General features: G+C 46.5%; 1 protein-coding gene across 1 annotated transcript; it reads right to left on the reverse strand.

Moving 5' to 3' along the window:
- Nucleotides 1-1,394: 1,394 nt before the first annotated feature.
- Nucleotides 1,395-21,139, reverse strand: CDS2 (CDP-diacylglycerol synthase 2). The gene is made up of 13 exons (XM_052702038.1): nt 20,729-21,139; nt 12,842-12,984; nt 11,829-11,925; nt 11,613-11,710; nt 10,844-10,983; nt 10,436-10,494; nt 9,640-9,722; nt 8,338-8,425; nt 8,069-8,137; nt 7,183-7,335; nt 6,765-6,884; nt 6,010-6,113; nt 1,395-5,386 (listed from the first exon to the last, which is right to left on the reverse strand). Exons 1-13 carry the CDS (start codon nt 20,777-20,779, stop codon nt 5,257-5,259), a joined length of 1,335 nt encoding a protein of 444 aa, XP_052557998.1. The 5' UTR covers nt 20,780-21,139; the 3' UTR covers nt 1,395-5,256.
- Nucleotides 21,140-21,244: the final 105 nt, after the last annotated feature.

The raw sequence follows: 21,244 nt of genomic DNA on the forward strand, positions 1-21,244 counted from the left end.
AGCTGCCATCAGGGCCTCAATCCAGGAGGAATTCACCCTCGAGAAAGGAGATGGAGCCTGATTTTACAGCCAGATCAGGAAATTTGGGTTAAATTCTGAAAAATGAATTAACAGCTGAAGCCAGCTCAGCTTCTGCTGAGCTCAGAGAGCCCAGAATGTAGAGCACCATTTTTTCCTCCTCTTAATATTATCTGTAGAAAGCAATGGGAGCATAAGGGAGTCGTGGAGTCACGCGCTTTGATTTTTTACTTCTTTTTTTGCTTTTCAATCTGTTTTTTTACAGAAGCCCCGTGTGAACAGGAAGCTGCACCTCCCTCCCTCCAGAAAGGAAACAGCACAGCAAGTGCTTCAACCCAAACCTGTGCAATTCAGCCCAACGCTCTGAGCTGCAGGCAGCACACAGACACACAGAGTCACCCTGCTGCCAGGTCCCACCAGGTATCAAAATGCTCCGGACTTGGGAATGCCTCAGGACTTGGTTTTGTTTGTTTCTCTCTCTCTTTTTTTTCTTTTTCTTTTTCTTTTTTTTTCTCCTTAGGATCTGTTGGGAGCATCAGAAATAGGTCTGGAAGGAGCATTGCATGAATGCTGCTCACAGCACAGACAGCTCTGGATTGAGGCTTTCCATCCCTGCAGGTACAGAACACCAGGATGTGCACTGGGAATTCAGCCCACTTTGGGCTGTTCAGTTCAATGAAATCTGTCAACATGCAAGAGAAGGGAGATTTCAGCCCATTTTCCCCGAGATTCAATACCGAGGGATGTTTCAAGATCTCTTGTTAACTTGTGCAGTTGTTCCATATGAATATTGCACAGGGCTGTTGAGCAAATTCCTTTCTATCCATGCAAATCCTCCATGGAAGATGTATCACAGCAGAAGATTTGGAGCTTTAGAGTCAATTTTGCAGGTTTGCTAGAGAGAAGAACATATTTTGGTGTTGCTGGAGGATGAATTTGACTCAGAATATGCAGACAGCATGACAGGAAGCAAGCTGTTGATTGCATGGTTTAGGTTAGTTGATAAGTCAAACAACAGACAAAATAACAGCAGAGCTAAAAATAGGGTGTTTTGCAGGGGTACACAGAAGGATTCTGCCCTCCTGACCCAAACAAGTCAATAGAAATGGCTGAAATGAAGCAATAATTGATGCAAAATGAAATTCGAGCATTCCCAGTCAAAGCCTTAGGGCAAAACGAGTGGATGTGCAGCACATGGCAGTGCTTCCTTCAGCCTTTATGGGATAGGGCTGTGATTTGATGGCAGCTCCCCCCCACAGCACCCTGGGAAGGAAAGCAAGAAATGGGGAATAGGAAAGTTATTGGAGAGGCAGATCAGTCTGTTGTGAGGAAAGCAGGATCTCTCTTAGCAGCGCTGAATAAAACTCCACTACAGATAGTGGAACTTATATTTATTTAACAGTAACATACAGTATATAAATAGGGTAAATACTTTAAAATATACAATATATCACATTCGGACATCCTGTCAAAGAAAGGCAGCTCTACATGTGTAGCTAAAACATGAACTGAAAGAACGATGCACAGAGAAAGAAGCAGATGGAGGAATGCCCAGGTCAGGTCTGGAGAATAGGAGCACACAACCACTACAGGAGCCAGAACACAGCTGGGGATGGGTGCAAAGGGCAGAACCACGGGAGCCTTCACATGATGCTTTCTGTGAGGCAGAGAGGTCTGGATGAGGTGCAGGGATGGTACCACAGGGCTCTGCCTTCCTACTACAGGACCAATTGGTCAGAGGAGGAAGAGGAGGAGGGATGGGGACACGCATTGCCATCGAATGCACCCGGACACCTCTGACACTGGCAGTCCCCAACCTGGCACCAAGAGCTGGCTGATGCTGTGGGATTTGCAGCCTTTGTGAGCCACATAAAGACCTCTCCAGGTCAGCATCAGCAAGCCCCCGAGCTCATTACCACCAAAACCTAAATAGCACAGAGGTGGGCACAGGATGTAACACCACAACCAGGTGTCAGTGTTTCACTGCCGCTCACACTGAGAACGCAGCTGAGCTAGAAGCTCATTCAGCCTACAGCCAGGCTCAGAGAAGCAGATTCCCACCCGAACTCACCCAGTGCTCAACCACACAGCCCCTCAATGCTGCAGAGCGCACCACCATCCGATGCTCTTCACTAAATAACCACCGTAGATGCCTGGAGTTCACCCTTGCTGCTCTGCTGCCCAAGAGGAGGAACAGCTCCACCTATGGAGCTCACCGAGAGCAAAACTACTGTGCAATAGCTTGAAACATGGTCAGCAAACTAAAGCCGTTCCCAGGCAGGAGTGGTGGGGCAACCCCACAGAATCCTGCCCCAAAACAACAGTGCCGTCCCTCGGAGCTGGACAGCATTATCCCCTACACCAGAGCCACCTCCTGCACTCCCACCAGCGGTGTAGAAACCAAGTGGTTTTACCAGCCACAGCTGCTATGCTCACCACTGTTATTCAGCCAGACCAGCCTGCAGATCACCTAACCACCCTCCACCTCTCTCATTTCCTCCTCCATTTCCCAAATGAAGCAGCCCCATTCAGTTATAACTGAACTTGAGCGCGCCATTTCCGCGTAGCTTTACGCTCATCCTCTGCACTGCTGGGGAGGAAGGAAGGAGAAAGCTGAGCTCAGCAGAAAGCCACTCACACAGCAGCGCTGCTCCTCTCCGAGCAGCACGCAGCCATGAGCGCAGCTGCTTTGCCCTCCAGTGTCCACGCGCAGCACTGCACCGCCAAAAAGGCCCAAATGCTACTTCAAACCAAAAGCATGCACGAAGATTTGGGCTTTTTGCCCCACTAATTACGACTAAAGATGGACGAAAGGCTTAAAGCAAGATGAGCAGGAGACTAGAGACCAGTGTGAAAAATGCATGGCTATAAAGAGCAGTACACTTTTGTGATATCTATCAACACTGTATCTTCTGAGGACAGACTTCAGCCCCAACAACACAGTATAAGGGATTTTGGCAGGTGTTGCCATCAGGCAGTGAGAATCCAGGAGAGCACCAGCTTGTGTGACCACAGGGAAAGCTGCTTTTGGAGACTATGCAACACCCTGTGGCTTCCACACCTATTCCCAGTTCAAATGCCCTCACCTGGTCTCCCTAATTTCACATAAATCATAGCAAAATGCAGCCCAAATTTATTCTCTGTGCAAAGCAAGATGGAAGCACTTTGATTCTCTCCTCTGATTTTCTAATGCAGGGCTTTAGATGTTGGAACATCTTCCAAGTCAACACAAAATAAATCCCTGCCTGATTGAGGCTGGATCAGATCAGGCTCCACAGCTGATCTAGGGAAGCATCTTTGCTGTTGGCGTTAATGAAACACAATCCTGAACTGACCCCAAACATCAGCCCTGACCCTGCCAGAAGATGGCGGCTTTGCCAGCACTGCTGTGGAAACAGACCTTCCTTCTCCACAGCGCACGCTCTTGATCAACACCTGTATTTGCAGTGCAATGGGCACAAGCTTCTGCCCCACAGCTCCTGTTTAGGGAGATGAAGCAGAATTTACAACGCAGAGTTGTACAGAAGTAAGAGAGAGACTGGGTCCTACTCATGTATTTACAGGAGCACATCTGTGCTCTCCTGCCCACTCTTTCAGGGCGATCGAAAGCAAGAGCAGAATCAGAATATGACACGAGCATGAAAGCTGCAGGTGTTCTACTTCCTGCTGATGCCTTGCTGGTTTGCAGCACGTACAAGTCATCCACATGAGGGGAGTGACTCTGTGTAAGGTTTATGACAGCAATTATTTGAAAAAAAACAATGTACTTCTGTATTATCTTTACCTGACACTTGCTCTCTGGGTTAAAATAAGGAAAAGTTTCTCTTGTGCACAAATTATGAGAGTAAGTAAAATCAGTCACCTTCTCCATGAGAACATTGCATAAGACCTAGAATAAGTCGGGGAAATTTTCACTATCTGGTCACAAAAAGAGAAAATGAGTTTTACAATTTTTAGGCTCTTTAAAATAATTAAAGCGTATGACAAAATAAAGGAAAATAGTTTGATAAAACCTCCAACTGTTAAGTGCAACCTGTTGAAGACAAGATGCATTAAGCGAAGCAGGACAGAAGCCTGCAGGTAAATGAGCCCAGGCTGAAATGCAACACAGACCATGGCAAAGCTCAGCAGCACAACATCTAGAACTCAAGTAACAAACAGCCGTGATCCCTGAAAGAAAAATGAAATATCCAGCTGGCAGCACCTGTGTGATGCTGGAGCCCAACCTGCACGTTTCAGAAACAAAACCAAGTTGGGTAAAATGTCCCAGTGTAGCGTTTCCAACCATCAAGAAATGGAAAGAAAAAAAATGAAAAAAAAAAAGTGTGGTTTGATGTTTCTTGAAGTCGTGAGGAAAAACAAACCAAGTTATTTACAAGGTTGTTTTTACATGGCAAGATTTACTCAATGAAAGCTTAGATGTTCTTTAAAACCTTCTTACTCAATGCAGTTTTGAAGCAATCTGAACCTCCCACATTCCCATGAGCAATTACCAGCTTCTTAATTCCTTACCCCCAGTTAATTTCCAATTTAATAGGTTAAAAAAGATCTTATTAGCCAAAATATCAGCTAGAAGAGGAGAATGTGGGAAGCACTGGCAGAAACAGCAAGTGACAAGGGAGACACATGCCCGACTGGGCAGAGGAACTATTGCTGGATTAGTACAAGGTCCTCTTCCAACTAATTGAGCCTTGTGCTTGCTGTGCAGAATCTCCAAGGGGCTGCACATAGGCATGTGTGTATGTGACCTTCTAGGAAAACCAACATTCACAGTCACCACTGGAGAAAGTTAAGGTCTCCAGAGCTGCCACCACAAACACAGCCTGGCACAGCACCCAGGGGAGCTGTATGGCTTCATCTTTCCCCGCTGGCAGAGCTGGCTGTATGGACACTACGCTGTATTCCTGCATAAAACCACTCTCAGGAAAAGCTCTGCCCACGTCTGCATCGATGATTAAGAACTGACCACAAGGACAGCTGTACCCTCTGACTTCACCAACTCTTCCAAGTCTTCATTCCTTTCCAGCTACAAATTCAGATTTGCTCATTTGAACCAAAGCTATATAAATATATTATTATGTATTTAAAAAAAACAACAACACAAATGCAAATATTTACCAAGAAAGGAAGAAAAGTTACAGTGAAATGAGGCCTTGTTATTGTCTTAAATCAGGCAAGCCAGGAATTTCCATGGGGAGGCTCGTCTGTTTTCAGTCCTGTTCCAAATCACATGGCTGTCTATGCATCCTCTGAGCCAACTAACACTCCCTTGTCAACCAGGTGTGCTTTTAGCGTGTTGAAGATGTGCAGCTGCTGGTCTGGCCTCAAGGTTAAGAACTGCTGGATCAGTTTGCTCGGGTTAGGACCTCTGAAACACAAAAGCATCGTTACCAGTGAGTCTCAGTGCTCTGGGAACCCAAATGCCTATTCATTCACAATATTTTTGCCCAGGAAATCCAATTTGGAGATGAGGAAATGGATTCAAAAGAGACAGCATGCTGAGCTGTAAACAAAACCAACAACAACCAAACCTAATCTGTTTCAATAGGGCGCTGGATTTTGTGCTACTAATAGATGCTCCTCCTCTAGAATAAAAACACTCATGTAAACTCAGTTCCTCATCTCCTTCAGTACAGTTTTTGTGCATCCCTGGGCTTTCTTCTATTCTGGAACATCTGTATACTGCAGCAGAACTAGAATTTTGCTGCTTGATCAGCTCAGGGGAAACCCTGTTCGAGATTCACAGGAATGCAGAAGGGACATGCAAGAGGACTGGAGTAACAGGGCTTAGGAAACTGATTGTGTTTTCAGCTCGATGTGATTGTTTTGGAAGACGCTTCCCTTTTCAAGCTCCTCCTCCTTCTCTTTCTTTGTCTTGTATTTTTAGATATTTATCTCACAGGAATATCAATGGTCTCATATTGCAAACCTGTACTGCATGTCACTTGAGTTTGAGTAGGTCCCCAGACTTCACTGGAAAGCACTAAATACCTGATAAAGCTTGCGATGTACACGTTCACAAAGGTAGCCATCAGATACTGACAGTCAAAGCGATCCATGATACCTCCATGCCCTGGAATTGTGTTGGCAAAGTCCTGCGCAAAGCAGAAAGAATTACATTAAAGTTTCAGATGCCCATTACCTGTATTTACTTAAGTATATTAATGTGCCACTCTCATACTCCTCTTCCAATTCTTCCCAGAAGGCAAAAGTCAGACTAAGAAGAAATTTTGCTTGATCTCTCCCCTGGTTCTAAAAGTTTCTCCTTTATGAAAGCCATCAGTGCCTGACAACATCAAGGCTGAACTCAGATCCGTCACTCAGAGGTCAAGGAAGGCCAATCTTTATCATTTGCAAATGTGTCCTGCCTTTATCTTAGCTGCACAGAGACTGATTGTATCTAAAACCAGCCTGCAAGACATCAAGGCAAGCCTCAGACTGCAAAATATCCTGACTGAGTCAGGATGCTTTATTCATCTACCTCCAGTTCTGCACCAAAGCAGTGTCTAGAATATTGCAGTTGAAATTTTAAGGTCTCTCCCCACATCCATTTAATAAAATTAAAACAAACAAACAAACAAAAAAACCATAAAACTGAATCATGCCCCACTGCTCTATTTGTTACTGAATAAACATTCTCTCCCTTCCCAAAGCTCCCTACTTGCCTTCATGGAGACACTGTTCAGAGTGGCAGTAACTGTTCAGTCTTCACATTATCTACTGCAAATGACAGTGCATATCCTCACCTTGATTTTGAAGGCTCTCTTAAATCCGCTAGCAAAGAAGCCTCCAAATGGCCCAATAAGGGAGGCAAAAGTAGACAGTGCAATGCTGTGGATTTGGAAGGGGTACATCCGGACTGTCTTCTGCAAGGGAAAGAAAGCCAACATGTCAGAGAAGGATTTCCACCTAGAATAGCACTGCTCACTTGTTCCCATCTTTCTCTCTTCACCATGCTCTAGGCCAGCTGCTTTTCAAATGCATTCATGTCCCACCAGACTTGGAATAGTTGCATTGGGTTTTCAATCCAAATGGAGCACCACTGAATTCCCCTCATTTTCTGGATGTACCACCATCCCTTGAATTGCACCAAAATAAAGCCCTAATTTCTTTTTCTCATGTTCCTCACGTTCCTAAGGCCTCAATAAATAGAGAGAGTCCTACCCATCCCACCACAGACTGCAGCACCAAGGGGATGTTGTACTCCTGTAGCTGGAACAGCTCTGATGGCTCACAGTCCACTGTGAAGCTGTTGGTGTCATTGTTGAACTCCACTGGACAAGTGAAGCACCGATACCCAGACATCACATAGGACAGCTTGAAAAGGAGAGAAATAAAGATGCAGTATGAGAAATTATGGTTAACATCTTCCTCAGCAATGAGGCAGAGGGGTTCTTAAGGGAGAAGGCCACTCAAGGAGACATGGTGAGGAGAGAGCTGCGCTGCCAGCTTTGCTAAGAAGATTACTTTCCTGAGAACAGTAATTGGCTGAAGGCAGAGTTGGTAAGCATTTTTGTGTAGTAACTGCCTCTGTTCAACAACCAGTAATCAGAGCCCTTCTCAAACAAACTGAGACAGGTAGCACTATTTGGCTGAGCAGAGGGATGCAACCACACACACAGATCGACACAAAAGCAGGTACAAATATTCCAAGAGCAGCGAGTTCCCCACACAGCCTTTGAAAGAGGCATTTATCCAACAGCAGCCCCTGATGCTTTGGCTGTACCCAAATGTGAACAGCATCTGTGGAAATGCTGTAGTCTCTCCCCTTCAAGATACAAGAGAGAATGTTTCTAGGATAACTAAAGAAATGGATGTGTCACAGGGTCTGATGGGGACTGAAAACTTCCTGCAGCGTCCTGCTCCACCAGCAGGATCTGCACACAGTGCAATACAGAACCACAGACCAGCTCAAATCCAGGTCAGTAGGAAAAAGGTAAATTTTCTGAGAAGAGCCAGTAGAGTTTAAAGTTTGTGTGCACTTTTTAGCCAAAACTCTGTCACCTTACATACGGAAGCCAAAGAAACAAGCAGCATGATTGCTACTTACCAGTAACCCAAACAAAACGGTGGCAAAAAACCCTCCAATAAAACCCTCCCAGGTCTTCTTCGGGGACAGCTGCCAGAGGGAGAGAAAGAAGGGGATCATTACAACCTGTGCACCTATGCTCACGGCAACACAGACTGGGGCACACACCAAGTTTCATTTGGAGGCTTGCTTCAGACTTCTAAAAAGCCACAAAACTGGAGATCAGGGAACACAGGATTAATATCTGAAGAAGCTAAAACGCATCTTTTGTTCACCAAAGAATTACAAACCTTGATTAGCGGGGTGCGGCCAAAGAAGAACCCAAACATGTATGCCATGATGTCATTGCAGATCACACAGGAAATCGGGACGATGAACCTACATGGGGGAAGAGCAAATCCATTTGAAGTGTCAAACCAGACACGTCCAAGGCTTAACTAAGCAGGCAGCTGCCTCTTAAAATGTTTTGCAGGACTATTATATGAATTCCTCCCTATCCAATACAATCTCACACGTTAGGAGCAATGACTTGCAGCTCTTAGGACAATCTCAGAGGTTACTCCAGTGCTCTGGACTCAAGAGCACGTTGTGTACCCAGAACAGATTGCTTTAAGCACATTTTCTTTTGTCACACGTGGCATGCTGTTAGGTAGCTGCCTTCTTTTCCCCCAGAAAGGCTGCACTTCAGCTGTAAGCAGGCTGCTCACAAAGCACTCTGGGCTGGCTGAGGAGCGCATAGGAACATGCAATCTTCAGAGCAGCCAAAATTAGTTCCTGGCACTGCTGGTCTGGGGAAGATGGAGACAGAGAGCCCCATTCTGAACAGGGCTTCCCATCTGCACAGCAGCTGGAGTAAGCTGGGAAAGGCAGCAGGTTGCAATCTCCTTTCTTTCACATTGATGCTTCTAGCACTATTCTGGCAGCGCTGCCCACAACCAAGTGCTTAGCAGCACTCTCCTGTCCATTTGCTAAATATGAGTGGGCAGAGAAGGCACCAAAATGGGCCAAGCACTGCCTGAGATGTCCATGCCCCACAATTTGCAGATGCTTTCATACAGCTCTCTGCACAAAGCAAGTCCTAAGTACCCAAGGAATTGCTCAATATTTTGTTTTTCTATTCTGAACAGGAAGCACTTTGTCCTTGGTCATTTGTTAAGAAACATAATAATAATAAAAGTTTTTAACTCAAAATGTGGTAAGAGGTTCCAGAAAGACCTTATTATGGCCTCACAGTATATAAAGGGGCTTACAAGAAAGATGGAGAAAAACTTTTTACCAGGGCTTATAGTGACAGGACAAAATTTTTAACTGAGTAAGAGCAGATGTATGGAGGAAATATTTTACATGAGGATGGTGAGACATCAGAACAGGTTGCTCAGAGAACTTATGGGTGCCTTGTCATTGGAAGTGTTCAAATGTTTGGACAGCATTTTAAGCAACCTAATCTAGGGAAAGATGTCCCCATTCACAGCAGAGGGGTTGGAACAAGATGATCTTTAAGGGTCCCTTCCAACCCAAATCATTCCATGATTCTGTGATAATCTATATGAGGCTGCAGAAGTCAAAGCAACTTAGAACACACAGCAACTCACCATATCATTCCTTCAAACAGGTTGTGAATGATGAGGTGCGACTGGGTAACAACAATTAGCAAGGTCACATGGGTCCATCCAAACTGGAAGAGAAGACAGCATGCAGTCCAGCCTGCCTTGAGACACTGCTCACACACCGCTGGCAGAAATCAGATGCTGTTAGCTACCTCTCAGACTGAGAACAGCTCATGCACATGTGCTAGCATGCACCTTCACCATAAGAAACACCAAGAGGCATGAGGAACAGGGAACAGCCCTAGAGATTTATGGCATCTTCATCTCAAGCCCAGAGATGAACTTCATTGGGTAGAGTTCTGCCAGACCAAGTGCTCTTTAGCCCTTTCCTCTCCCATACATCTCACTCAGCCTTCTGACTAGCTGAGAAGCAAAAGGTTGATGATATCCAAGCTCTTTCTCTGTGTGCTGATTAAACTGGAAAGCAAAACTAACCACACTGATGGCCAAAAGGAGCAATTTCTTTGACATCTGGGAAAAGGGAAACATAGCCAGTCAACCCCAGTGGCAATCTACCCTCAACACAAGAGTCAAATGCTGTCACCTCAGCTCGCAGATTAAGAGCATCCTCCAGTGTAGAGAGAATTCACGACTGGAGGGAAATCTTGTCAGATTATCTCCCCAAATCTACAGTCTGCTCACAGCAACTTTCCTTTGGGGCAGCATTACAGCAGACAGCCAGCACAGAAGCAAGTATTTATCTACATAACATTTTCAAGCAGCCTATATTACTTTCCATTCTGCCTCCAAGTGGGGGCAGCCAGCCCCTGTTTAACCATACCATGTAAAACTGGAGGCGATAGTGCTTCTTCACCAGGCTCAAGACAAACATGCAGAAACCTGGTGAGAGACAGAAAAAGAGTGAATGGAGGAAACATTTCTTCAACAATAAATATTTCCCCCCCCCCAAAGAGATGGCACAGTTACCTACAAATTATACTTGTATAGTTAAACATCAAGCCTAACTGTCTCATAGAGTTTAGGGACTTTTATTCTACAGAGCCTCATTTAAGGGACTTGTCACCCTGTGGTTACAATGTCACTAAGAAGTCAAGTTACAACATCACTAAGAACAGAAATAATTTGCTATAGATATTGAATTGTATACAATGCTCAGGGCAAGAGTAGTTCAAGCAGATTTCACACTTCCAGCCCAGTCAGGTTTAAAAGCAGAAAATGTGGTCTCTACCTGTTAAGTAGAGGGCGAAAGAAATGAAGCGGTGGTATTTGCTGAGGATTCGCAGGGGCTCCTCCCTCTGAACCAGGGTGAAGAAATAATCTGTCACAGTCTCACCATAGAAAAAGTAGTTAACACAGAGTAAGAAGTACCTGTGGAGAAGGCAGATGCTTGTTAGCAGGACCCTAAAAAGCTCCCAGAGGACACAGAAGGTGGCTCTGCGTTTCCAAAGTCTTTACATTGCTCTTATACACTGCAAAGAGCCATCATCCTGCAAGCGATGGGCAGAATTTTAAATGAAGGTGACACTCTGCAATGGATTTTATGGTTTGATTGTATTGGCCTTCTGATGCACAAAGACCACCTGCCTTTAGGTGGCACTCCTCAACAGGCCTCTGTGAACTCCTGCATGCCAAAAGCACCACCCATGCACCCTAAAAGCACTGCTCCTGCTCTCTCCCCAGCTTCTCTCTGGCAGCCAGAGCTGCTCAACGTTCAGCCCTGCTTCACAATCACCTACAAACACCCACCCCAGCAACCATGTCTGTCACTTAGTGGTGACTGTCAAACATTCATGCTTCACAAACAATGGGATAAATTTTATCAGCACAAGTTCTATCAAAATAGATCACAATTTAGAGAAGGCTTTTCCCTTATAAGTGCTGCTAACATATTACACTGGCCAACACAGCAATCCCCTGGTCTCCAGTTTGGAGCTACCTGTCTGCAATAGGGTAAAGCTGCACACAAACACTGGGAGAGGAGTAGTCTCCCTACTCACCAGCTGAGTGTCCTGAACCAAGGCAGGTCATATGAGTGATACACATTGTAGCCAATAGTGATAATCTCGTGGAAACATTTGATCTGGACACACATCACCTGCACAAAGAGACAGCAGCAAGATGTAAGAGGTTGAAACACCTCCTTCCTCAAAAATTGAAAATATGTTCCACAATAGGAGTCAGCAACTTTCTCCTGTGTTGCTGTGAACACTTACTATTGTCATTAAGACCATGGGTCCCAAGTAGATGATGATGAAGAAGAAGGTGATCATTGCCAGGGTGAGGATGCCTCTTACCCACCAATTCTTCCATCTAGGTCACAGAGAACGAAAGAAGTTAGAGAAAGCCAAAACAAAGTAAGGAAGCAGGATGGCACTTCTGTTCTCTGCATATCATGAAAGCAAGACACTGAGCTCTGGAAACCTCAGACCTTGTTCTACTGATCAAAGCCTGGCTGCAACAGCTGCAAGGTTACAGCTTAGTTCTTAGCAGGGAAGACTGAAAACCACTAAATGTATAAAATATTAGTCAAAAGACACTGAAAGAGGCAGAGCATCTGTTCCTGTTCTGCTGCAGGTTTCCCATACCCTAGACAAGCTAGGAATCATTACCAAACCCTGCAGATCTTTTTCCAGAAGAAGCACAGGCTTTGGCATGTTGTACCCTTGTTACTGTCCAACAAATCTTGCCTTGAGCATCTCCCATTCTCAGAGAACACCTGAGAGAGATGCTTTTTCCTGTGCCCCAAAGCAGCCTGCAGAAAATATTCCCAGCTTCTTCTCAAATCTTGTCCTTATCAGCACATTTTTCCCCACGCACTCCTACACAAGTAGGTCACACTAGTGGTTAAAAGCCATCACAGCTGAGTGCTGAGAGTGATGTCAAAGCTGAACACAATGTCGTCAGCCTCACCAAGGCCTCCTCACCTTCACCTGTCAAGACCAAGCAGGCAGTGATGCTGTCCTCCTGCAGCGCTCCTCTGCCCTGATCCCACACAGAGCAGCCCTGAGCACTGCACTCTGCTAACCTTGCTAATGTTACCATCACTTTCTGCTGCCTGTGGCCTCAGAGACACCTTCCTGTTTGCATGTGAGAGAGGGAGAAAGCAGCACTACCAGGAGCTGCTCATTCAGCTTCCTGCAGCCATCACACTTCCAGGGCTTGGAAAGCCACATGGTAAATGCAGGGGCACTGGCAGCAGAGCAGAACAATGCTGAGTGGGGGCTACCTTGAGGACAGGTTGGAGAGAGCCCTGTTCAGGACCTCCGGAGTGTCATCTGATGTTGGCACAGGGGGCGATCCTCCAAATTCAGACTTGCTTTCGCTGTCTGATGCGGTCTCTCCATCCAGCTTGTTCTCAGATTCTGATTCCTGCAATTTAAAGAGAGAGACAAGCTTTGCTAGGTACAGTGACAACGATGAATTTGGCCCACAGAAGGAGCTATGGGTGCCCCATCCCTGGAGATGCCCAAGGCCAGGCTGGATGGAACCTGGGGCAGCCTGAACTGGTGGGGGCAACCATCCCACAACAAAGGTGGGGAGCTGCAAGATCCCTTCCAAATCCATGATTGTGTGAGTGAAGAAACTCAGCAGTCCCCAGGATGCAATGCCTAGTGCCATTCTGCTTCTGCAAACAGGGGAGGAAGAGGACAGGAAAACAGTCACCTAAAGCATGAACATTGCACATTTTAGGTGATTCCACAATGCACTTTACTCTTTGGCATCCTCAGCAGTGACTACAGGAAAGGATCCATTTCCTCTGAACAGTTAAAAACACTTTGCAGTTGATTAAGAAGCATCTCAAATACAGCAAGTGCACAAGGGACATGAGCTTGTTAGCAGGAATTTTTACAAGGTCTCTCAATCCCCAGGCACATCTCCAAGAATGCAGCATTGCCCAAATTAGACAGAAAGAAAGGCCTCCAAGTAGACAGGCTCAAGGCTTCCAGACAGACTTTTCAAGTGCTAACTTAATACATGGACACCAAAAATAACACCAAGCCCATCCTCAGAAAGTTGAAGAGGAAGAACATGGCTTATCACTCAGGCCCAGCCATCCTCTCTGGCCACAGGAGAAATGTGTAGAGGAAAGAGGCAGCACCTGCTGCCCCTGCACCCTGTATTATTGCTCCAGAGCCCAGCACAAAGTCCTGCATATGAGGGTAAACAAATAAAGGTGAGGCAAGAGGTTACTGAAGACCAGTGGTAGAAAAAAGATTACAAGCAACCTCCCCCTCCCGAGCAGTTTATCCTCTAGCCCAGATCAGGAATAGAGGACAGACCCAAAAAGGCACATTTTGCTCCTCACTTCAGCATTCTGCTCTTTGAAGCAAGGAAGGAAAATGCCAATCCCTGGGGAGCAATGAGGTGGAGTCCAGGGCATTTGGCTTCAGACCTACTTTAAACTCCTGGAAAAAGAGGAGGAAAAGAACAGGAGGAAGCCAAATGCTGGGGGCTCTGCAAACAACACAACCTCATCCTTTTGGAATGATGCAGCCCTCTGGGCTCTCCCATAATCAGAAAGCAGAGACCCCACCAAAATAAATGCTGGGAGTGGTTTGCTGTATCCAAATCAAGAGAGTATTTGTAGTTCACCGGAGCAATGAGACTTGAGTGGCATTTCTCTTAGTTAAGGCAGGAAAGGATAATTGCTCCCCAGCTGTAAGGTAGCAGTGGCTGCAGGCCAGGTTCTTAGAACAGACAGGACAGCTACAGGCTGTCAGATGGAGGCAGCTAAAAATACAACGGTGCTTCCGCGGGCATGCGAAGAGCCAGCACTGCACCCATCACATCCCGCTGTGCCTCCTCCTTGCTGGGCTCTGTGCTTGCAGCTTCCCATTCCCATGGGCTGAGGACAAGGAGGAGAGCTAAAACAAACACTTCTCCCTGCCCTCGTGAGGGGATGAGGAAATACAGCTTGGCTTTAGTTCAGTTTCTCCTTCTGGACTTCTAAATTACCTTTAGGAATAGGGATCTAGGAAAGAAAAATGAAGTGACCGATTCCATTTAAATGAGTATGGAAGTGCGTAGGTACTTAGAGGAACAGCCATTATCTGTGCAAGCTAAAATCAAAAATCTTAAGTAGAATCCTAGTGCAGTCCAAGTATTTACCAAATTGCACAAGTCACTGGCTGAAATGAGAATGCAGACCCAAGCCAGCATTCCTGCATCTTATTCCCAAAGCACTAGCATTGCAGGCAAATTGTTCCTTGTCTGTGGTGCAGAGGATCAAAAGTTTCACAACGTGTTCAGGGACCAAAAGAAAGGGAAAGAGCACGGATGCCTTTTTCTCTTTCACTCCTGGCCAAGAATAGGAAGGATAAAAGCAACTGCATAGCTCAAGGGACAGAAGAATGGAACACTGCAAAGAGCCAAGCTAGCAGCTGTTAGGATGGGCAGAGTGAAAATTTAAGCTCATTACAGAGTTGATGCTTCCGTGAAGAGGTTGTGACTGCGAGGAGTGGGTCTGGGCTGCTTCAAGCCATAGATTGCAAACAAAGAGTGCAGTAATGCTGGCACAACCAGCGCTTCAGGGAAGCTGTGTCTAATAGATGGTTTCCTGTCATGTTCCTGATGCCTCTTCTGTGCTGTTCTCTCCTATTTCTGCAACTGAAACAAAAGCCTACTTGGAGTGAGTTAACCCAGACATCCTGACATCTCCTTCCATAACCACTGGCCTGTGCTCTCTCCTTGAACCTTTAAGAGACCTCTTTGGTGCAGATCTGCTTGGCCAGCACCACAGACAAGCCCAGCACTCATTCAATTCATCAATTCAGACACTGAAAAGTTCCTTAAGAAACAGGAGAATAAATAATGCAGGGATAAAACGTTTGTGGACAAATATTTTACCACCCTAAAGATAAGAATCGTGGAGAAGTGAGTTGTCATAGTTTGCCTTAAACAGCTTAACTCCTGTAAGCAAGAGATATGAAATTTGTGTTCACATTTCCAAAGGGTTTTCATGCAGCAGAAGCACTTTTTTTCCCCCCCAAGTATCCGTGACATGATCTCAGTTGCCATAGAAACAAGTGAGCTATCTCCCTGCCAAACATTTTCTGCCCAGTACAGAGATACAGTTCAGTATTCAGTGCTGGTAGATTAAACTGAAGAAATTCTATTCTTTGTGCACCTTCCTTGAAGCAAAGCACTGCTTTATTTAGACTTTCCGCCATGCTAACAAAACACAGTGATGGAAAGTGCCAGTACACCAAAAGAATACTGGCTGGGGCACAAAGCATCTCACGTCCTGGGCAGGTCCAGGAATGTGCTTGGATTGTCATGCTGTGCAGTTGTCCTCAGAGCAATTAAATTCAAGTTTCTCATGTTCCTCCATCAAAACACCCACCAAGTTGGTGCCTGCTGGGTCTTGTCCCAAAAACAAAACAAAACTCAGTGATGAAGGTCAGTTTTCATCTATGTTGATATGGGACTCCCTTCCCCATCCCCCCCAAAAAAACAAGCTCCAGTGGAAAGCACACACAGAAATTAGGGCATGCTTATATGCTGAGACCAGTAGCAGATAACATCAAAAAAGGGTAAATGTTTGCACAGAGGCTGAAAGAAGTAAGAAAACACCCCCTGCCATCTCATGTTCCCAAAGCCACTCACTTTATTTTGAACACAAGCAAGCTCAGCTTGCCAGCGGGATGTGATCAGAGGTATGCATAGTTTGCATTTAGCAGAACAGCTGTCTGACAGAAGAACCTGAGCTCAGTGTCAGCGAATATGATTGATGTAGAGTTGCACATCCCTGTGACTCATCTGGCTAATCCTCTGCCTGGTCCCCAGCTCAGCACACACTCTGGGCTCTGTATATTCCAGGAAATCAAGAAAGGTAAATGCAGCGGGCTTTGTGTCCTTTGGAGAAGCTACTGTATACAAAAGAGCACAAAAATAGGTTGTTACTTCTGGCATTCCCCCAGAACTTCCTACTGTTAAGAACACAACCTGCCTCCTCCCTTGTAACACTTGAAGGGGCGTTTTGGAGGCTTCAGTGCTGGGTTCTCCTGGCTCTACGTGACATCACTCTCCTATCACGGCATTCATTGAGCCCTCACCATCCCTGCAGAGACAGAAACAAGACATAAATCTCCCAAGCACTCCTGGGATCCGTTGTCTGAAAGCAGCTCTGCCCCACCTCGGAGCCACGTCTGCACACAAACATTTTGATCTCTTATTTGGAAGAGCTGTGAGAAATGAGAGGGAGAACAAACAGCTCTGCACCAACACGCACTCTATTTGCATCAGAAGGTTAGTACAGGAAAAGTCTATTTTTGTCCTCCGAAATGAGAGCCTGCAATGGCTGATGGCTTCTGACCCTCAATTCCTTCAGAGTTAGACATGTTTTTCCAAGACCTAACCCGAAAAACATCTTACCAGTTCAGTTAATTTGCTGCCTGTGATGCCATCTTGTTCCCATTCCTCTACTCATCCTCTACCCATCAGTCCTGCTGGCTTTATTTGAAGCAATCAAAGGCAGGACTCAGCCCAGTCTACTTAAGTGTAATTCCAACAAAAGTAAATTAACAGACTTCTGAAGACATGGCTATCATAATGCAACAGGGCTCCTGCACTGCTGTTTCTCTGCATCCTGCACCCTGCGCTGAGCCAAACCCGGAGCTCCTGCAGCCCTCCCAGCACACAGCCCCTCACCCTCAGCACTGGCATTCCAACGCTCAGCATCTTTAGAACACTTCTGACCACAGGGGAAAGCTTGCAAAATGCCTGGAAGTGCAACAATCACCAGGCTTGGACAGCAGAGCCCATTGCCTTTCATAACACAATACAGATGTAGCCAGACAAGAAGTCACCTCATCAGTCCACTGCTGGGTTGAGTCATGAAAAAGAACAAAAGTCCTCTTCATTGAACCTTTTCCTAAGTAGGGAAACCTTTTGCTCTTGCTCTTCAAGGCCTTGTGCCATCAAAACAACACTCCTTGCACTCACTCACTTTACAAGAAATGAGCATCCCTGGCAGCTGTGGGTGGAACACCGTATCCAAACACTGCCCAGGAAATCCACCTGCATGGACCAGTACAGAAAAATGTTTCTGCACTGACTGCCTTTTGCAGCTCCCACCCTCTGAAAAGAGACAGCATTTTCCAGCAAGACACTGCCACTGCCTGTGACAAAGAGATGGGTAAACACAACCAGAAGTGACGTAAGGGTGTGAGCTGCAGCCCAGATAAGCCTGCCTCTAAATAGCCCTGCCCTCTGCTCTTCCATGGGAATGATGTCAAGATCCTCTCTGGATTTCAGGCAGCCACCACTGCCATGTCCTATCAAAAGAAGAGGAAAAAAAGGAATGGGAAAACCTTCTGTTCCCAAGTCACTGCTGAGGAGTGATCTTCGAATGCCATCAGAAGGGCAGAAGTGTTTGGGGCTCCATTCATGCATTTGAATGAATTGAAAAGAAACAATTTTCTTTTACACCTTCACAATTCAATCTGAAAATTGGAAGATAGAAATGTGATTTCATGGGATGTGCACAACACAGCAGAGAAGGCTCCGAACTTCAGTTTTACACAAAGCATGGGTCTGCCATGCAAAGGAACCAGTCTGCAAAGTGTTTATCTAGTAACAAGAAACAGAACTTGTATCAATCATCTCCCAACAACATTAATGGCAACAGTTAACAGCACCTGTTTGTGCAAAAAGAATGGGCACCAAGCACAAGTTTCCCTGCTTTTTTAACTGGAGAGATCAGATGGAGTTCACTCATCAAACAGATGTTGCCTTGTTTGTATTGAAACAAAGACTGCGTGCTGCACAACAGCTCTACAAAACTGATTTTAAAACGTTCTTGCATGACAGTCTCAACCGAAGCAGCACTTCCAGCTACACGCATTGTGCCGCATCAAAGGGGGGACAGCATCAAAGCTGTGACACTGTGCAAGAGTTATGGGACCAGAAAGTGAAACCACCCTCCTCCTTTCCGTTATCAAAACAGCGCAAAGTGAAAACGAGTCGAAAACACAACTTTCCAAGTCTACTCTTCAAACCAGCCTGGACATTTACATCTCCTTTTAACTTGTTCCTATCAAGAAGCTGAGAGTTCTTTTCAGCGGATAGGTTTCTGTACAATACAATATGCATGGCTGAATTAGTTTCTGCGGCAATGCCAACAGAATGACAAAGCAGAAACAGGGATCTCCTCTCCTGACAGCAATACCAGCATTGGGCACACAAAGCACACGAAATTCTGCTGTGTTGGCTTTATATCCATCATTATTCCCAGCCTCTGCCAGACATTACCAAGGTCTAAAACGCAGCAGTTTGATGTCATGGAAGACAAGCCTGCCATGGAAGCATACTGCCATAGGAAGTGCAGTGCTGTACAGTATTTCTAATACAGTATTGCTGTTACCAGGTAACCTCCTACCAGGCTTGCTGTAGCAGTTTGGGGAAATTCTCTGCCTCCTGCAGCTGCCTGCTATTGTTAGGAGACATCATGCTCAGCACCTCCAAGGAGCTGCTCTTCACTAGCTGAAAACATCTTTTTTTTTTTTCCCTTGCAACTCATTTAAGCTGAGCAGCATGACACAGATATTACACTCCCTCCTAAGGACACTTCAAGTTATCAACTCCAAGGCAATATTAGGAAACCCTTTAGGAGGCTCAATGTGTTTAAAAAGTGTACTTGCCTGAAGATAACAGGATTGTACTCAAAATAGCGGCCCTCTGACCTTCCTTAGGAACACATCACAAGCAGCTAAAGAGATCGCAGCTTGGCTGACAGAGTTTGTTTGCATGCCAGTGAAGCAGCACTGGTACTCACAGGCTTCTGAGGGATACCTTCCAACTCCCACCAAAGTTCTGAAATATAAAAGTCCCTGAAGATTTTCTGCTGCAAAGTCACTTCTGAGGGAGACAAATGCACTTATCCAGAGGTTAAGTTTTGCTCTGGGCACAGCAATGAAATAGGGATCTTATGGAGATCTGGATGTTGGATAGCTGTAAGAGCCAAAAAAAGGCAAAGCCTCAGATCTACGTGAAGGAAATCCATTCTTGATGCTGTCTGTACTCTCCATTCCAACACCCACTCTAAGCACATCGGAACCAGCAAGTTTACTCAAACACAACTCCCAACAGGTGTTAGCCTGACATTTAAAACAGTGTTAAATGTAATATTTAGCAACATTAAATGTAACATTTTGTTTGAAGAAGAGACTTTTGCATGAGGATTTCTTGCTTCTCTGAATACTTCATGCATCAGCAGAGGAATCATGTCAACACAGTGCTGCTAAGGGCAAGCACTGGGCTGCCCCAAAACACCTGCATTGAACCGGAAAGCAGCAAAGAACTACTTTTTCCTCCAGTTGTGATTTTGTGGTTATAATCTGCATAGAGAAACTTTTTTTGGACTGCTTATTCCTCTTGTTCCTTTGCACTTGAGTAAGACATGCGAGCAAAGCAGAGGATCACAGCACGGCTGGGGTTGGAAGGGAGCTTAAAGGCTCTAAAACTGAAATGGTTCGGGTCAGAACTCTCCTTAAAGATCACAGGGCTTGGGTTTGGGTTGGAAGGATATTTAAAGATCAAAAAAACATGGAGTGGGCTGGGGAGGTCCTGAAAGATCAAACAGCCATGGGATAATGTAGGTTTGAGTTGGAAAGGTCCTTAAAGATCGCAGAACCACGGAATCACAGCATGGTTGGGCTGGAAGGGACCTGAGAGCTCCCTCCAGTGTGCTGGGTGCCCCCCACCAGCCTCGGGCACCTCCGTGATGGGACACCGCAGCTCCCGTGGGCGATGCCAAGTTCCGAGCATCGCGTTTGTGGCCGAAGCAGAACGAACGCTACAGGAAAACCATCAGATTTCCCCTCCACGGCCGATCCTCAGCAAACCATCGCCGTTAAATCCCATTAAACCACTGCTATTTCTGCTGAAGGAGTAGCCCCGCGGGCCGTTGCAGCTCGGGATGCTCTACGAAATGCCGCCGAGCGTGGAACCGCCCCGCACCCGAGGAACTGCCCCCGAGGAGCTGCACCCGCCCGGGCCTCCGCTTCCCGCCGGCCGCCCCAGGGGTTCCCACTCAGCCCCCAGAACCGAGGCCCGGCCCGCTGCATCGCCACGCCTCAGCAGAAGGCTTCGCCTCGCCACTGCCGTTACCCACCTTCTCCTCGGGCTCCCGCTCCCCGCACAGCCGCTGCCGCAGCTCGCTCATCCCGGCCGCAGCTCCGCTCCGCGCACCGCCGCTGCCGCTGCGCGCCCTCCGCAGCCAGGGACAGGGAAAGGACCGGGAGCCGCCCGCCAATCACAGCCACAGAATGGCCACGGGGGGCGGGACTAAGCCACGCCCATGTGTACCCGGATGTGAGGCGGCCGCCGCTGTGATGGGTGGGCGCGGGTGCGCAGCTGGTGGTGGAGCAGGGAAAACGGCCCTGAGCGCAGGGTGGGAGGAGCAGGCCGGGGAGTGCCTTGCATGGGCGCTGCCTGAATCGTGTCGATTTTGTTTCAGAGAGGGAATTCCTCTCGGTGTTCGCTCAGGCTCGGAGTTCCTGTCAGGCCTCGCAGGCCCCACCGCCATAGCTTCACGGCGAGGCGGGGCGGTGCTGTATAACACGTGTGTTGATTGGTTCCATTGGCGTTAGGAAGCGGGATTAAGGTGCAGAAACGGCGTCGCGATTGG

This window comes from Tympanuchus pallidicinctus, unplaced genomic scaffold (genome assembly GCF_026119805.1).
Source record: "Tympanuchus pallidicinctus isolate F22 unplaced genomic scaffold, pur_lepc_1.0 scaffold42, whole genome shotgun sequence".
Classification (NCBI taxonomy): Eukaryota; Metazoa; Chordata; class Aves; order Galliformes; family Phasianidae; genus Tympanuchus; species Tympanuchus pallidicinctus.

Coding starts and splice junctions, on each gene's coding strand:
- CDS2 (XM_052702038.1), bottom strand. CDS start 20,779: ATGAGCGAGCTGCGGCAGCGGCTGTGCGGGGAGCGGGAGCCCGAGGAG. Junction 12,985..20,728: donor AGCGGGAGCCCGAGGAGAAG/GTGGGTAACGGC, acceptor TTTAAATTGCAG/GAATCAGAATCTGAGAACAA. Junction 10,495..10,843: donor TTTCGCCCTCTACTTAACAG/GTAGAGACCACA, acceptor GTCTCTCACCAG/GTTTCTGCATGTTTGTCTTG.